Source organism: Loxodonta africana, chromosome 9 (assembly GCF_030014295.1).
Source record: "Loxodonta africana isolate mLoxAfr1 chromosome 9, mLoxAfr1.hap2, whole genome shotgun sequence".
Classification (NCBI taxonomy): Eukaryota; Metazoa; Chordata; class Mammalia; order Proboscidea; family Elephantidae; genus Loxodonta; species Loxodonta africana.
Window position 1 is genome coordinate 119,958,258 of NC_087350.1, and position 16,378 is coordinate 119,974,635.

A 16,378-nucleotide genomic window follows, 5' to 3' on the forward strand; every position below is an offset into this window, starting at 1 on the left:
ACACAGTGCCTTTTCCTGGAGAGCAGGCGAGGGTCCTGGGAGGAGTGGGTGTGGGGCCCACCAGCCCTGCTGGCTCTTCTCCTTGCCTGGTTGCTGGCACAGACCAGGAGTAGCCGTCACATAGGTTATTGGGCACTCCTGGGCGCTACCTGGCAACCTCGCTTTCGCAAGGTGGTGGGCTCTGCCCCCTGCTGCTGGCCTGGCCTCTCACTCTGCCCAGCCCCTGGGTAGTTGTCCATCTGGCTGTACGTCTGTGGGCAGAGACAGACACAGCTGGATTGAGGAAATAAAGCTGGGGTCCTTGTCCTCTTCCCAGAAACTCTTGGGTTCGGCCAATGGGAGCCGCCTGTGGTCACAGGTGTCTGGGTGAGGGTGGTGGGCCGGGCGGGCCCTGGGAAAGGGGAACTCGGGCAGTGCAAGCTACCCACTCCAGACGCCAGCCGCCTCACTTGGGACGCTGCCGCCTGGTCTTCCTCCCTGTGCCCCAAGCCGCCACGCTGCTTCCCCGGAGGCTATGGGACCCCAAGCCGGCAGGCCGGCCACTGCGGGGCCTGGGGCCGCCCCTGTGGTGGGACCTGACGCCCACGCTGGCCATGCGGCTGCATCTGCTTGCCTCACTCTCAGGTGGTGGCCTGCCCTGGCGGGTTGGGGACCGCAGGTGGCCGGCAGGCGAGGGCCAGGTCTGGGAGGGTCCCAGGTGTGCTGCCTGCAGGGGTGTGGACTTGTGGCAGGCTTGCAGGGGAGCACGTGGGACCCCAGGTGAGAAGTCTGGGCCAGGGGCTAGACACTGGGCATGGGACACTCACCATGGAGCATGCATTTCTGACTCCCAGGGGCCATAAGCTGAGCAGCAAGGCACTGCTGAGGGTACATTTCCCTGTGTGCTCCTTATCCTGCCTCCCAGGTAGCCACCCACCGTGCGGGGCCCTGGCTGGTTCTTCTGCCTCTGGGCCACCGTATGGGAGCCTGGCTGGTTCTTCTCCCTCTCGTCTTGAGGCCCCATGGAGGGCTCCTTGGGAGCCGGCATCGCCCCTGCTTTAGGGAAGCTGAGTGGGGAAATTGGTGGGGTGGCCCGGGACGCCTGCTTGCTCCAGGTCTCTGCTTTGGTCCTGGAAGCCTGTGCCTGCAGTGTGGGTGTTGGGGAGGGGCAGCTGTGCGCAGGGTCTGGTGACCTCTTTTGGCCATAGCCACAGAAGGTTTCAGGCTGAAAAGGTCAGTGATGGGCCTGGGGTCCAAGTCCATGCCCATCCAGGGCCCATACTCCGCCCTGTCCTTTCTGACCAAGCTCTGAGGACAAGGATGTCTCTGTGAGCTGCTCACTGGGCCTGAGTGGGGTGCTCTCTCATCTCACAGACCTCCCTAGAAGGAGTCCTCTTCTGTGTTCCAGGGGAAATGGAGGCTTGGAGTTGAAGTGACCGGCCCAAGGCCCCCCAGTGGGTGGGGAAGGGGCTTTAACCAGACCTGGCCATGCAGTGCCAGACCCTACCTCCTTGATGTTGTTCTTAGGTGCCGTCCAGTTGGTCCCGACCCATAGCGACCCTGTGCACAACAGAAGGAAACACTGCCAGGTCCTGCGCCATCCTCACAATCGTTGTTATGCTTGAGCCCATTGCTGTGGCCATTGTATCAATCCATCTTGTTGAAGGTCTTCCTCTTTTTTCCTGACCCTCTGCTTGACCAAGCATGATGTCCTTCTCCAGGGACTGGTCCCTCCTGACAACATGCCCAAAGTGCTGAGATTAAGTCTTGCCATCCTTGCTTCAAAGGAGCACTCTGGCTGTATCTCATACAAAACAGACTTGTATGTTTTTCTAGCAGTCCATGGTATGTTCAGTATTCTTCGCCAGCACAGTAATTCAAAGGTTTCAATTCTTTCGTTTTCCTTATTCATTGCCCTGCTTCCTCGTGCTTATGCCCTTCGATGCCCCAGGCCTTTTAAAATACTTCTGCAGTTTCTAAACGTTTAACCGTTCACACACGGGTGCCTTGCCTATTCCCCGTGGAGGGACCCCGGCCTGGCTGTCCTGATACCTGTGTGGATGGTGGTGGACAAAAAAAAGCTGAAGGCACGATGGGCACAGCCTGAAACAAAATTGGTGTGTGCCACTGGCCGCATGCCATCCTTGACTGTGGACCGTGGCCTTCAGTGTGCCATTCATTCTGTCAAGTCCATCATTGGGTGATAGGTGCACAGCTGCACACGGCTCAGAAGGCTTGGTCCAGATCTGAGTCTGAGCTTGAGGCAGCTGGAAGATGCAATCCTCTTGTCAGGCATGTGGTTTGGATCTTGGAGGAGGTGATGGTGGGTGGCTTGGGCTCACACCCTCAGTAACTTCTTCTGCAGGGCAAGCACTGCCCACCCATCCCCCAACTCGTGGCGACCACACCTTTGTAGTTCCTTCCTGAGCACTGGCTCCCTCTCTGAGTGGTGCAGAAAGGGTGCTCTCCAGGCCAGCTCGTTCTGATGGCCAGAGCCATCTGAAATCACATACAATTACTTTTGTATAGAAACCACCGGGGTGGTTTGCCTGTCCTGTGTCCTTACAGAGAGTGGGGTCACCTCAGTGGCTTGTTTGGGGCTGTCACTGGGGATGGGGTGTGTTGTGGTGTTGCAGGGTGTGTGTTGGGGGGCCGTGCGTTCTCCATGCCCCATGACGCAGCTGACAGTCTCACTGTGAGTGACTCGGGGACACTGTTCCTGCCCCATGGTGGGGACAAGCCCAGGGTCCCTAGTGGTGTCTGCTTTCCATCTTGGCGTCGGCCGCGGCCTCTTGACACGCTTCAAGGCATTTAGAGAGTAAATCCTGGTGGTGTAGTGGTCACGAGCTGTGGCTGCTAACCAAAAGAAAGGGTGGTGGTTTGAATCTGCCAGGTGCTCCTTGGAAACTCTATGGGGGCAGTTCTGCTCTGTCCTGAAGGGTCGCTATGAGTTGGAATTGACTTGATGGCAGTGGGTTTGTTTTTTGGTTATGCTTGTTTGCTGTTGGGGGTCAGGGAGCAGTCTGTTAGGGCTGTGTGTAAACTGAGGCAGTGGGTGTTCAGTGAGGAGGTCTCGTGGGGGTCCAGGGCACTGTCTGAGTAGCTTCTGGACTGGGAGTGTGTGGAGTGTTCCGCGCCTTCCCGCTCGTCTCCATGGTTTGCGTGGGTGTGGAGAGGAGGTCGGCTTTGCTGTCCTCTGTCCGCACCCCCCTGACGGGCTGGTTTTGGGGGCTCCCAAGGCGATGGTGGGCTGGGCCTTCTCTGGAGGGGCCGGACGCTCCCCATCCGCATGTGGCTGCGGCTCCAAGGCTGGGGCGGGCTGGGGAGTTGGGGTGGGTATGAGGCCTGGGAAGGCATGCTCCTGGGCCCTCTCGTCAGATGCCCAGGTGGGCAGCTCCACTCCTTCAGCTTCCTATGGGCACCTTTTCCACGGCGGCTGTGGGCGGTGCCCATGGTGGAGGAGCTACTGGCAGCCCTGCCTACTCCCCTGGGCTGAGGTCTAGCCTCTGTGACTCCCACCCCTACCCCCATAGCTGGGTCCCTTCCCTGTCTCCCAGCCACTGCAACGCAGCCTCCTGTGCTGGCTGAGCTCTAGTCCTTCTGGGGAAGGTGTGACTGCCCAACCCACCCCACCACCTGACTTCGCCTTTGGGGGAAGGCTCCTTGCCCTGCGCCCCACGCTGCAGGGCGTGCAGACACACAGGCTGTCCGACACCTTTCGTGGAGCTGTCTGGGGTATCCCCAAGGAGAGGAGCTACATACAAACATTCTTTCCTGATTCCTGACCCCACCTGGATGCTGACCTGGGCCTCGCCCAGAGCCTGGAATACACATGGCATGGAATGTCTGGGAGCAGGAGTCAGGTGCGTGTGGGGGAGGGCAGAGAGTCCACTGTGCGCGCAGCCAGCTCCGAGGGCTGTGACTGAGCCTTGGACAGGGATCCATGCCAGTGAGGGCAGGCAGCAGGAGGGTAGGGCGGCAGAGGCCAAGGCCCCTGGTGGTCAGAGCAGAGGGCCCGGGAGGGCTGGCCAGTCTGGCAGTGCTAGGGCTTGGGCCGCCTTGGGCTGGGCCACCTTGGGCTGGGCCACCCTAGGCTGGGTCAGGGGCTTTGACCTTTGTGGGGAGCCACTGACAGTCACAGCTAGGACAGCATGGAGCCTTCTATGACCACCCTCAGTGCCAGTGCGTCCAGCCCTCTTCTGATCTAGCCCTGCTCTCTTCGGCGTGGCCTGCAGCCCTTGCCCAGAACGGTTGTCCTGTCTAGGAGGGGAGAGGGACTTCAGGAAGCCATCTCATGGGCTTGTGCCACGTCGGCAGTGCCAGGAACCTGGTGGGGCCTGGCACAGTGCTGGGATGGTGGTCGGCGGCCGGACCTGACCTGGGGTGTGGAGGAGGGTGCGGGGAGCACAGGCAGGTGCAGGCATGTGCTAAGCCCTGCGGCAGGCAAGCTCCTGTGCATTTGAGACACAAAGAGGCTGCGTGGCTGGGGCACTGGACGGGGCAGGGGTCCTGGAGTGGGGAAGCTGGAGGTGGGAGGGGGCTGCCCTGTGCAGCCTCTGAGGCTGCTGGGCAGAGGTTTTCTGGCCCGAAGCAGTGGACGGGTGGGAGCTCGATATCCTGGGATTGTTTGAAGAGGTTGCTGTGGGCGTGGTGGGGGCCTGTGGGTGAGGAGGGGTGGAGGGGCGTGGGCGGGCTGCCGTCCTGGTCCCCTGAGCCCCACGGAGGCCCCAGCCTGCAGGCATGGCAGGCGGCAAGGTGCTCACGCCAGCCGTGTTGGGGAAGCCCCACTCCAGGGTATGGGCGTCCTGTTCTCGGTCTGTGTCATGGGTAAGGCTCCGTCCTCCCTCGTCTGCAGAGGCTGGGCCCCCAGTCGGGATGCCGCTAATGACTCAGGGACGGTGTGCGTGGGCCTCAGTCAGGGGAAGGCCCCCTTGTGCTGGTGCCTACAGTGCAGGGGCAGCGGGGCTCTTAGAGAGCCCAACTGATCAGGCGACCCTTCACTCCTGGCAGACCCACATGAACCCATGGGGAGGCAGCAGCCTGCCCTCCCGGGACTCTGGGTGGCCCTGCCCTGTCCTGCCGCCCTCGGCCCTGGGCTGCCCCACACCCTGCAGGTCTGTGCAGTGGCAGTGCAGGCAGCGGGAGGACTCTGGGGTGACCCCTTTGTCCCTGATCACTGCAGGGTCCTCTGGCTTCCTTGGCTTCGAGGCCACCTAGCGTGGAGCCCCCTCACACTAGCAAAGGTGGTTGGGGTGTGGGATAGGGCTCCAGCATCAGAGACAACCGGGAGCAGGTGAGCAATCAGAGGAAACACTGGGGGTGGGGAGCACGCATTCCACGACAGAGCAGACGGCAGGTGGCCTCCAAGCCGCCCAGACAACATGGCTCAAACTGAAAGTGTTTCTTGTTAAAAAGAAACCGCCTCCCGGAGCCCACAGCCTGCAGCCTCCTTCTGGGGCCCAGGCCGGGCCGTGGAGTGGGGATTTCACCAGGAATTCCCCGCCTCTGTGGTCCGGGCAGGCGCCCTGTGGTGTCGGGACAGTTCCGGGGGACGGCCTGGACAGGAGGCTGCGGCTGGTGCCTGGCCTGGCAGAGGTGAGCGCCCTCCAGCCTGCTCACGGTGAGGGGGCCCTACTGGGCCACGGGGTCTGTGCCCTGAGCTCCCAGGGCCCGTGGGGGGTCTTCGTGCAGGTGAGGGGGTGTGGGGTCCCCTCGCTCTGCGGCATCTGCCCTGAGCCCTGCCCCCTTGCAGGGTGTGGTGTAGAAGCACACCCCCTCATGCGAGGCCTCCCCAGGCTCCTGTGACAGGACGTCATGTGGACATGCGCAGTGGTGCGCTCATGGGGGCTTGGCTGGCGGCCGCCCCTTGCAGTAGGTCTTGATGCCATTTTAGCTGCTGCTCTTGTCAGGGGGGGTCACCCTCCTCACTGCTGCCGTGTCGGGGACAGGCCCACGGGCACCAGGGTCTCCATTTTGCAGAGGTGAGGGGTGGGGACACGCCCAGTGCCATGCAGCAGGCCAGTCAGCAGGCCAGTCATGGATGCGGACCCCCAGGTCCTCCATGGCCCCTCCTCGTGGTCCCCTCTTTGTCACACCCTTCTGTGGCCGGGGCCCCTCCCACTGGACTCCAGAAGGCCTGGGGGGCGACTTCTGGCCCTCCCCCATCTCTCCCCGGGGCAGCGTGTTTTTGGCCACATGGTTCAGCGGTCTCTCCGAGGGGGGGCAGCTGCAGGAGGCGGGCCGGACCCCTGGCATCCCTCTGGGTGGGTGATCCTGGGTTCACCTGGCAGCCCCCTGGCAGGTGCTCCTCCTGGGGCCAGCTAGAGGGAGCATTGCGGGTGGGGTGCTGACCCTTCCTCAGAGTAGCCAGTGGGCCGCTCTCACCCATGGGCCCAAGAAGGGGTGGATGAGCCAGTCGGACCTCCTCGCACCTGAGGTGGGCAGGTGATGTGGGGTGCCATGTGGCACAGTCAGGTGGCTTGGAACTCTCAGAAGGACCAGTCTCAGATCTGGGGGCCCTGGGTCTGTATCTCTATCTCATGGGCACCCCATGTGGCCTGCACCTTGGGGCCATGCTGGCCGTTTGCAGTGGCATCTATGAGCTTTTGTCCACTGGGTTGGCAAGAAGCAGTACGGAGTCGGTAAGTGGCCCCTGGACCTCGTCGCCCGCCTCTGGCACCCCATGGCAGGGGCCAGCCCTGCCCCTGAATTCTCACAGAGAAGAGTAGGTGAAGGAGGAGCTGGTGCCTCCTGACCACATCTGGAGTGTCTGTGCAGGGCCTGGCCCATTCTCCTGAGGCCATGAGTGACTGTAGGCTCTTTCCCCCAACCCTGATGCAACAGAGTGGCCTGAGAGGGTGGGGTGGGCACAGCCAGGGGCTGGCCAGCAAGGGAGGGCCCTTCTAGAGTCAGGCCGGAACCTTCAGCTGCCTGGCCAGGGAGTGCCTGCTGCCCCTCCCCGCGGCTGTGACAGCTATGAAGGGTTTGGGGTGGATGCTCCAGGACAGTTTGCCCTCTCCATGGTGTTTGGGCATAGCTGCACGCCACACCTGGGGCACCCCCAGACAGGGGCTGCCGTGGTCATCTTGGAGCCCCGCTGCCCTGGGGTGGTGACCCTGCCTTGGATCCTCAGGGTGTTACCAGAATTGGGGGCAAACGCATGTGGCTGGCCCTCTCTGTGGGCAAAGTGGGCTTCTGCGGTGACCTCCAGCAGAGACCCAGCCCTGGTGTCCCAGGGTGCGGTGCCCTCACTCCATCTTTCCTTGGTGCCCCTGGGAGGCTGGCGCTGGTCGGCCCTGGAGAGCCCCTCCTGGCCACCCCTTCCTCCTGGCTGTGTTCAGTATTTCCCACTGTGGTGCCTGGGCTCTGGCTGCACCTGCCAGCCACTCCACCTGCCTCAGGGCCTAGCCACAGGCTCCCAGGCTGTGTGCAGGCCGGGGGCAGTCTGGGCACCACTTGCCACCCCACCCCCCCGGTACGGCCAGTGGAGCCCCAGAGCACCATCCTTTTGCCACTCAGAGTAAAATGCCGCCGGCGTCACCACCAGCCTCTCTGGGCTCAGCCTCCGTGAGCTGGGGTGCAGGATGCCTCTCTCAGGTGACAGTAACTGCGTGGAGGGTTGGTCACTGGCTCTCGTCCATGCTGCAACCTTTGTTATTGAGGGAGTGCGCTTGTTTGCACCCTTGGAGGCTTGATGGAGTGTGTGCCCTCTGACCTGGGCTGGAGGGCTGTCGGGGCCAAGGGCCAGAGCTTGGTGTCTCCTGGCTGGGACGTGGAGAAAGTTGAGTGAGCTTTGTCCCTGAGCACTGGCAGGCCGAGCAAGAGTCAGGCAGATCTGGGTGACCCTGCCTTTTTTTCTCTGAGGACCAAGCTGCCTAGTCGAGAGCCTCCTGGCCCTGCTGGATGCCCCCTCGGGCTGAGCCCGGCGGCCTAGGCAGCACCCTGGGTTCTCTCCACCACTCTACTCCACAAATCCCTGAGCCAACTCCGATTCAGTACTGGGAATCCCTGCCATCGAGGCCCTACCAGGCTGGTCAGGTGGAGGGGGGTGAGAATATCTGCTGAGCTGATGGAGGGAGAGCTTGGCCCTGGGGCTGCTCCTAGGGCGGAGGAACGGGAATCAGAGACCCCCTTGTCCCTGGTTTGGGCAGGTTGGTGCCCACAAAGGGGGATTTGGGATTCCAGAGCCCCGGAGGGTCAGAGCTGGCCTGGATCTCATCGTCCCATGGAGACTGGGGCCAGAGCCCCCAGAGGGGATGGGGACAGTGCTGGACAGAAGCCCAGGGCTCACCAGCCCTACCCCCTGGGTCCCTCCTCAGGCCTTGACACCTGGGGCACCGCCTGTCTGTCTGGTTGGTGATGCTTAAGAACCAGCTTGTGAAAGGGCTAGGTGGTACTCATGGGGCCTGAGGGAGATGAAGTCCCTGCTGGTGCCCATGGCCCGCAGCCTTAGGGCCACTTTTGGGGGCTGTGAAGGAGATGTGTGTCTTGTTTTCCATCCTTTACTGGGTCTCCTCCTTCTCTGGGGCAGGGCTGGCACCCACCTTCAGGGTAGGCAGGGATCTGAAGGTAGGCTGGCTCTGCAGGCTGGTGGCCTGGTGGCTGAAGGAGGGGCTGCGACCCACTGGCTGGCTGAGGGCCTCTCCACAGGGACCTCCTGAGGCTGTCTGCCATATGGAACCCTGATTTGGGGCCTCCCGACCCCCCCATGAGGACAGAGCCAAACCTGAGCCCTCCTCAGTGGGGGCTGAGATTTGGGGCTGGGGCCATTGGCTGGCCAAAGGGCAGGGTGACTCCAGAGGAGCTGAAATTTCAGCCAGAGCGCCTGAGCCGTAAGCCGACACTGGGCCAGGAGGCAGTGGGTGGGTCATGCTGCCCCAGGCCAGAGGTCACAGGCCCTGGTCTTGGCTCCCCTCCCTGGAGGGTGGGCAGGGAGGTGGGAAGCAAGCCCCTTGTCCTGAGACCCTGACACAGTTCGTGCTGGAAGCCGCTCTGCTGAGGGCCTTACAGGGCCCACTCCATTTTACAGAAGGGGGAACTGAGGCACAGTCACGTCAAGGGACTGTCCTTACCCTTGGCCAGGGAATGGTAGGCCCAGTGGTCCCCAGGGTGGCACTCCCGTGTCGGGGAGCAGGTTTGCCTGCCCACCCGGTTCCTGAGGGCCCCTCACCCCATGGAGCCTGTGGACACTTCCCGCTTCCTCCCACCTGGTGCTTCAACCACCCCTAGCCTCCTGAAACCCCATCGCACCGTGGTCCTTGCCACGTCCCTACCACAGTCCCTGCCGCCGCTGCCACTTCTCCCCCTGGGCGGCAGGGGAAGCAGTACTTCCGGAAGGCGGGGGCTGGAGGTGGGCGCCCCAGGACGCTACTGAGGGCCCGCTGGCTCCCTGCCATAGTGTTTCAGTTCTGGGGGAGTCCCCAGGCAGCGTGGGGGAGTGGCGTCAGGGTGTCGCTTGCTGCCTGGCCTGTGCTGGCTTCCTGGCCGCCCTCCTCCCCCACCTCTTTCATGCCTTAGAGGGTGTTGCCTCCTCCTGAGGCCCCCAGCCCGCCCTAGCTCCACACTCCTTGGTGTGGAGTTTAACAGATCAGATCGCCCATCCTTGCCCACGCCTGGGCTTCCCACTGGCTCCCCTGGAGGGCCTTACTTTCCTGGTCTGTCCCATTGGACATCTGCCCCCAGCCTGTGGCCTCCCAGGACTTGGCTGTGATTGGCCTTGCAAACTCAGGACTCTGGCAGAGCCTGAGAGCCTAGCCAAGAGTGGGGTTCCCTGACTGTGGGGGAGGAGGATGGCATCCTAGGGGCTCCATCCCCCCATAGTTGGGCTGGCATTTCCTGCCCTCTCACTTGCCTCCCCCGCCTGCCAGGCAGAGGCAGGAAGGGAGTTGGTGGGGGTTCCCCCACTTCCTGCTGAGGGGTCCGTGGGGAGGGAGTCTGCGCGGCCTAGGGGGGGCCTGTGCAGGAATGTGGGTCAGTGCGGTGTCCCCTCCCTCTTCCGAAAGAACCTCAGGGTCACCAGGTCGGCATGTGAGTGCACCCGGGGCCATTCTCTTGAGTGGTGGTTGTTGTTTTCTGCTTGTGTGCCATTACCATGGGGAACTCACCACTCAACAAGCAACCTGGGCCTTGCTAGGCAGCAGTCAGGATGACAACAGACAACAGCCTTTCTTTTAACTTCATGCAATGTAACTTTCACATTGGTGTCCAGGCTCTGCCCTCGGGGCCCAGGGAGCGGTCCAGCCCTGCTCTGAAGGCCGAGCCATCCTAGTGCAGTCTGTGTCTGCTCCAAGGCCTTTGTCTCTGGTCTCCAGATATTTGCATCCTTGAGTAAGTTTGGTAGCTTGGCAAGCTTTTAGTGGCAAGGGAGGGGTCTGTGCAGCCCTCCTGGCCTGCCACCCAGCATCCCTTGTAAGCGAGGGTAGAGTGCTGGGCATCTCTGCCTGGACTCTTCCCTCTCTGTTCTCCTGTCGTAGGTTGTCTGCTCCAGGCTGCTCTGTGCACACTGGAGCCCTTTCCCTTCTTTTCCGCGAGCCCCGGGTTTCCTCGATGGCCGTGAGGCTCTGAGGCTAGAGGCCACTGACTGGTTCATAGGCTCGGAGGTGTTGAAATAGGGTAGTTTGGTTTTGCCACTCAGCCTCCCCCCGCTGAAGGCCCTCTGTGCCCCTTGGGCAGGCAGGTGGAGGTGCTGTGTGTTAGCTGGGTGCTGAGGCTGGCATCCTGCAGCCAGGGTCCCTGCCCGCAGCCTGGCCCGCCAGCCCCATCAAGCTGTGTCGGAGTGTGCGGGGTGCAGCAGATAAGTGTGTGGCGGCCCCTGCAAGTCCAAAGTATGACTTTGTAAGAATAAGGCCTTATCGCAGCTCCTGCATATCAGTGGGTGGGGACTGATAATGGTCTGGGAGAGGCAGAGCTGGTGCCGGTGCCGCACGTGAGGGGCCAGGCCCTGCTCTGCAGGCCAAGGATGTTCAGACACAGTCTCCCTTTTCTTGTCAACAGTCCCTTCCTGGCCAGAAAGTGTCTCTGTCCAGAAGCGTCCAGAAAACACACCCAGCCCATTGTCACTGGGTGCTGGGAAAGTGTCTGCTGTGGACACTGTATGTAAACAGGAAGCGCTTGAGAGCGGAATGTGGGCCACGCTGGGATGGCTGGCCTGGTGCTGGGCGCCCCCAGGGGCCCAGAGTCTGCCGTCCGCCTCCTGTTGGAGAGCATTTGTGGACACTCCCCCTGTGCATCTCGGCCCAGTGGGCTGGGGCAGGTGCAGGGAGGATGGGGGGCTGTGCCTGAGAAATTGGGTGCCCCGCCTTCATGGGGGGGACCAGCGGCACACAGAGGCTGGAGGCTGGGGCTCGCTCTGGTGGCTGAACCCCTGCCCTCACTTCCCCTGTGTCCACCCTTGTTCCCCAAAGCTCCTTCCTGCCCCCGGCCTTTCCCTTGCTGATCAGTTCCCCCTCCGTCTAGTTGGCTCCCACGTCCTCTGAGGTGCCTTGGGGTTGGGGGGCTTTCGGGTGCAGCCTGCAGCAGGCAGCCAGGCAAGCGGCCTCCGTCCCTCCCTCCTTCCTTCCGCCTGAAGCTCTGTCCTTCTTCTGCCTCCCCTTCCTGCTGGGGAGGCCCAGCCAGGCCAGAACACAGCCATGAGCCCAGTGGGTTCTGAGCGGCTGCAGCTTCAGGAGCTGGTGCTTACTGCTAAGAAATCACCCATCCTCCCCAGGTCCTGCTGTCCAGGTGCTGTGGACACTGCTGGTGGGACTCTGCCCCTTAAGGGGAGCAACACTGGAGGTGGTCTGGCAGGCTGTCTCTTCCCCCACAAAAAACCCAAACCTGTTGCCGTTGATTTCGACTCATATTGACCCTATAGGACATAGCAGAGCTGCCCCCATAGGGTTTCCAAGGATCAGCTGGTAGATTTGAACTGCTGAACCGTTGCTTAGCAGCTGAGCTCTTAACCACTGAGCCACCAGGGCTCCAAAGCCATCCCTAATTCAGATTACCTAGAGAGGGAGGAGAAGGGGGAGGGGCAGGAGGGGGTGGTGGGAGCTGGGAGAATCTAGGAGTAACTGACCCCCCAGGCCGTGAAATCCTCGTCTTCTTCTCAGGCCAGGGAGAAAGGTTCCCAGCACCTGGGGCTGCCAGGGCCTGAAGGTTTGGCGCTCTGGCCCATCTTCTGAGTATACTCCCGGGTCTGGGTCCCACCCGGCCAGCCTTCTTCCCAACACTGCGGCAGTGCCTTGGCCTTCTAGCGTGTGCTGTGGTGGAGATGACTACAGAGCCGACTGGTGCCCAGTGAGCCTTACTTTCCTCTTGGGATTGCACCGGAAGGGGCGGGAGGGAGTCCCCTCTGGTCCACTGCCAGCCTGTGCCTTTCTGTGCTGTGTCTGCTCCCACCAGCTCACTAAGAGTGGGTGTGCCTCTCTGCATTTGGCAGGTGAGGAGACTAGGCGTGGAATGGGAAGAGGCTGGCTCAGACCTCCTCATCCCAGGCAGCTGGAAGGCAGGGCAAGGCGATGCAGTGATGGGACCAGCCTGTGGCCACTGGAAGCCCCAATAGTGGCCCAGCCCAGCAGCAGCTGCAGGTTTCTGGGGGCGTGACTTTAGGCATACCTCATGCCTTCTCTGTGCCTCAGTTCCCTTGTGGGTCACAGGTGGGTGGTGGCAGCTTCTCCAAGATACAAAAGTGCTTCACAGACCCACGTGATCAGCCTTGTTCTGTGTTGTCAGTCCCAATCTGGGGATTTTTCCTGGGCTTGGGGACTGCCAGGCTCAAAGTGTTTGACATTCACACATGGATACTACTGTCCGTGTTCTAGGAATTTAATGACTAATAGAGCTGATCTGCAATACCATCCTTCGCCAGTAGGTGCCACATGATCTGGCTCTGGAATTCCATAAGTTTGCATTTTCTAGTTCAGTGAACGGTTTATTCCCTCCTTTGGGATTGGTGGATGTTTGAAATGTATCACAGGAGGCTTGCTTTGCTGGTGGTGACCATGTCTGGGTCAGACAGGGCACTAGTGATGGCCAGGCTCATCTGCCCTATGGCAGACCTCTTTGTAGAGCCGTGATGGATTGAGGATGGATTGAATGGTAGCATTCCAGGCCCCTTCCCTGTGCCTCCTCCTCCCTCAGAGAGGAAGGTGACAGAGGAAGCACCCAGCAGGCTGGAGGCTCCAGGATGGGAAGCGGTGAGCCCTCCCCAAGGAATTGGTAAGCATGGGGTGGTGCGAAGCCTCTTGTTGGCATGGGCCGACTGCTGGAGTCACCCAGCAGGACTAGCACTATCCAGTGTCTCCATGGGTAGTTTCCTAAGACCCTGGAGAAGAACACAGGCTTGGCTGGCATTGGTCTGCCCATGTCCCAACGCTAATGTCAGTAGTGATGTCCCAACATGTGAGAGGCATCCCCCCAAGACTCACTGTGCACAGCTGTCAAATGAAGGTGATGGCGCGGAGTAGGGGACGTGGGGATGGTGCATGGACAGGGCTGCTTCCTGCTCCGGACCCAGTGCTCAGCCCACTCAGGGCCTGGTTTCTCACTGTTGGCATCAGTGGGGCTGCTCCGAGGGTAGGGGTGCTCAGGTGTCACAGGCACAGCACATGAGTGGAGGCACACTGAGCCCTACAGTGCCCCAGAAAGGTCAATACTAGCCACCCCTTGTCCTGTGAGACTTCTCAGGAGCGTGTAGAATGCTGCTGGTGGTGCGGGAAGGGCACAAGACCATTTTGCAGAGGGGAAGGCTGAGGCCCAGAGAGCTGGAGTGACCTGCAGCTGCCAGCATGCTCGGCCATGTTTGGGCTCCTCTGAGGGTCTTGCAGTGGTCGGACCAAGGCCATGGGCCGTGGCTTCGCATCTCAAGAGGCTCCCTCCCAGAGAAGTTTCTGCCTGCAGTCTTGGGGTGGGGTGGGGGGCCTGGTCAGTACACCTTAGAGGCAAGGATGGTGAGACTTACTTACGAGTCTCACATACTTTGGGCGTGTTATCAGGAGGGACCAGTCCCTGGAGGACATCATGCTTGGTAAAGTAGAGGGTCAGCAAAAGAGAGGGAGACCCATAATGAGATGTATTAGCACAGTGGCTGCAACAATGGGCTCGAGCATAACAATTGTGAGGATGGTGTAGGAGCGGACATACATAGGGTTGCTATGAGTCAGAACCGACTTGATGGCATCTAACAACAACAACAACTGGGCTTTGAAACACCCAAGACGAAAGGCTGGGTACGTGGTAGGTCCTGCCTTCCCCCACAGCTCCTGGCATAAACCCCAGCTGCCTCCCGAGGCCTACCTGGAAGCTTCCTACTACCAGGCCACACCTGCTGCCAGGCCTAGCACACACAGGAGGTACCACTTGGCCCTCTGTGCACCCTCCCTGCTCCCCTCCTACCCCACGAGAGCCAAATAGACCCTAGACCACGGGTTGGAGGGGCCCCAGGGGGCTCTGGTCTCTGCCACCACTGCCACAGTGCCTTTGGGGTGGGTCAGGGTGCCAAGCAGGTGTGGGCTCTGCTGCTGGTCAGGTATAAGGACTTGATTTCCTCATCTGTGAAATGGGGGTGATAACAGCACCCACATGGCCATCTTAGGGCCCACTGGTGGCAAATGTCAATGTGACTTTTCCCAAGCTGAGCCATGTGGAAGACAGTGCGTGGAGGAAGCTCAGTGCAGCTCTGGGCACCCCTGCCTTGGGCACTCCCGTCTGGCCTTGTGTTGGTATGAATTGGGCTGAGTGTGACAGGGCCACCATGGGGCACCTGGGGCCCTGCCTGGGCCCATCTTTTGCTTTCTTACCTCTGTGTGTCCATTCTTGGCCTGAGGGGAGGGAAGAGAGGGCCCTGGCATGGATCCGTGGCCTCTGTCTGTCCTCTGTAGCCCGTGGGGAGGGGTGAGGGCTGTGGCATGGATCCCTGGCCTCCGTGTGTCCGTCCGTAGCCTGTGGGGGGTGGTGAGGGCCGTGGTGTGGATCTGCAGCCTCCATGTGTCCTCTGTAGCCTGTGGGGTGGGGGAGGGCTGAATTGTGGATCCGTGGCCTCTGCTCTGACACCGTCCTGTGGATTCTTGTCTTGCAGACTTCTCCACCCAGGTGAACTCCTCATCCCTCAACTCCCCGACGGGGCGTGGGCCCATGGCCGCGCCCTCGCTGCACCCACCCCTGGGGCCCGGCGTTGGCTCCTCACTCGGCTCCCCGGGCCAGCTACACTCGCCCATCAGCACTCTGAATTCCCCCATCAATGGCATGGGCCCACCCTTCTCGGTTATTAGCTCACCCATGGGCCCGCACTCCATGTCGGTGCCCACTGCACCTGCCCTGGGCTTTGGCTCGGGCAGCCCCCAGGTGAGTTCTGGGCTAGGGCAAGGGGAGTGGGTGGGGTCTGGGGAGTGGAAGGAGCCAGAGGCAGGGGCTGGGTCAAAGAGGTGGAGCTTATGATCAAAGGATGGGAGGGGCCATAGGTAGTGGGAGGGCCAGAGTATGTTGCCTGGGATCTGGGGGTGGGGCATGGGACCCAAGGGCTAAGTACACTTACCATAGCCGAGGCAAAGGCTGGCACCTGCTGGCTCTCAGCCCCAGGAAGGCTCTTGTTGGCCTGCAGTCCCCACAGCCTCCACCTACCCTGGATACCCAGTGGAGCTTGGTGTCTCCATTTCCATTGTGGGCAGAGATGTGGAGCTGGGAGGGGTCTGTGCCCACCCGAGGGTGGCAGTAAGGCCCCCAGAAACCTCGGGGTGCATGGTGCCCCACAACAGCTGTTAGCCGTCTGCAGGCAGTCAGGGTGGGTGGCGCTGGAGGAGCAGGAGGGTTTTTGGGGTGGGCTCTGCCTGCTGTAACTTCCCCCTCATGGAGGCCTGGGTGGGCTGGGTTGCTCCACGGGCCTTAGCCCAGCCCTCTGTGCCAGCCCCCGGGGTGACAGTGGGTGAAGCAGGGCATCTCAAAGCACAGCTGCACATCTTGCTGCAGCTCCCAGTCTAGCTCGAGGGGTACAGGACCTTTGGCCACGTTGAGCCCTGTCATCCCCAACACTCTTCACAGCCATTGATCCAGGGCCCGAGGGCAGCTCTTTGTGGTTAGTACGGTGCCCACTGCAGCCGGTGCCTCTATGCAGCTAGTGCCCCTCTGCTGTCAGTCCTGTGGTTACCCCATGTGGTCAGTACTGTGCCCCTCTGTGCTTGATACTCCTTTGCGGCCCATACTATGCCCCTGTGTACTTGGTACCCCTCTGTAGCTGATATTGTGCCCCTCTGTGCCTGGAACCCCTCTGTGGCCAGTACTGTGCCACTCTGTGCTTGGTACCCCTCTGTGGCCAGTGCCCGTCTGCTTAGTACTCATCTGAGGCCATTACTGTGCCCCTCTGTGGCTGGTACTGCACCCCTCTGTGCTTGGTACTCCTTTGTGGCCAGTACTGTTCTTGTCTGTG

General features: G+C 61.3%; 1 protein-coding gene across 5 annotated transcripts in view; it reads left to right on the forward strand.

Annotated features, from left to right (window-relative positions):
* The window catches only part of RXRA (retinoid X receptor alpha), a 104,866-nt gene that overhangs the window by 59,338 nt on the left and 29,150 nt on the right, over positions 1-16,378 (forward strand). For all 5 annotated transcript variants that reach the window (XM_064290630.1, XM_064290633.1, XM_064290629.1 and 2 more), the window contains one exon: positions 15,035-15,300. In XM_064290630.1, coding sequence (XP_064146700.1) covers positions 15,035-15,300 — 266 coding nt within the window. Of the gene's footprint in view, positions 1-15,034; positions 15,301-16,378 lie in introns of those variants that run through there.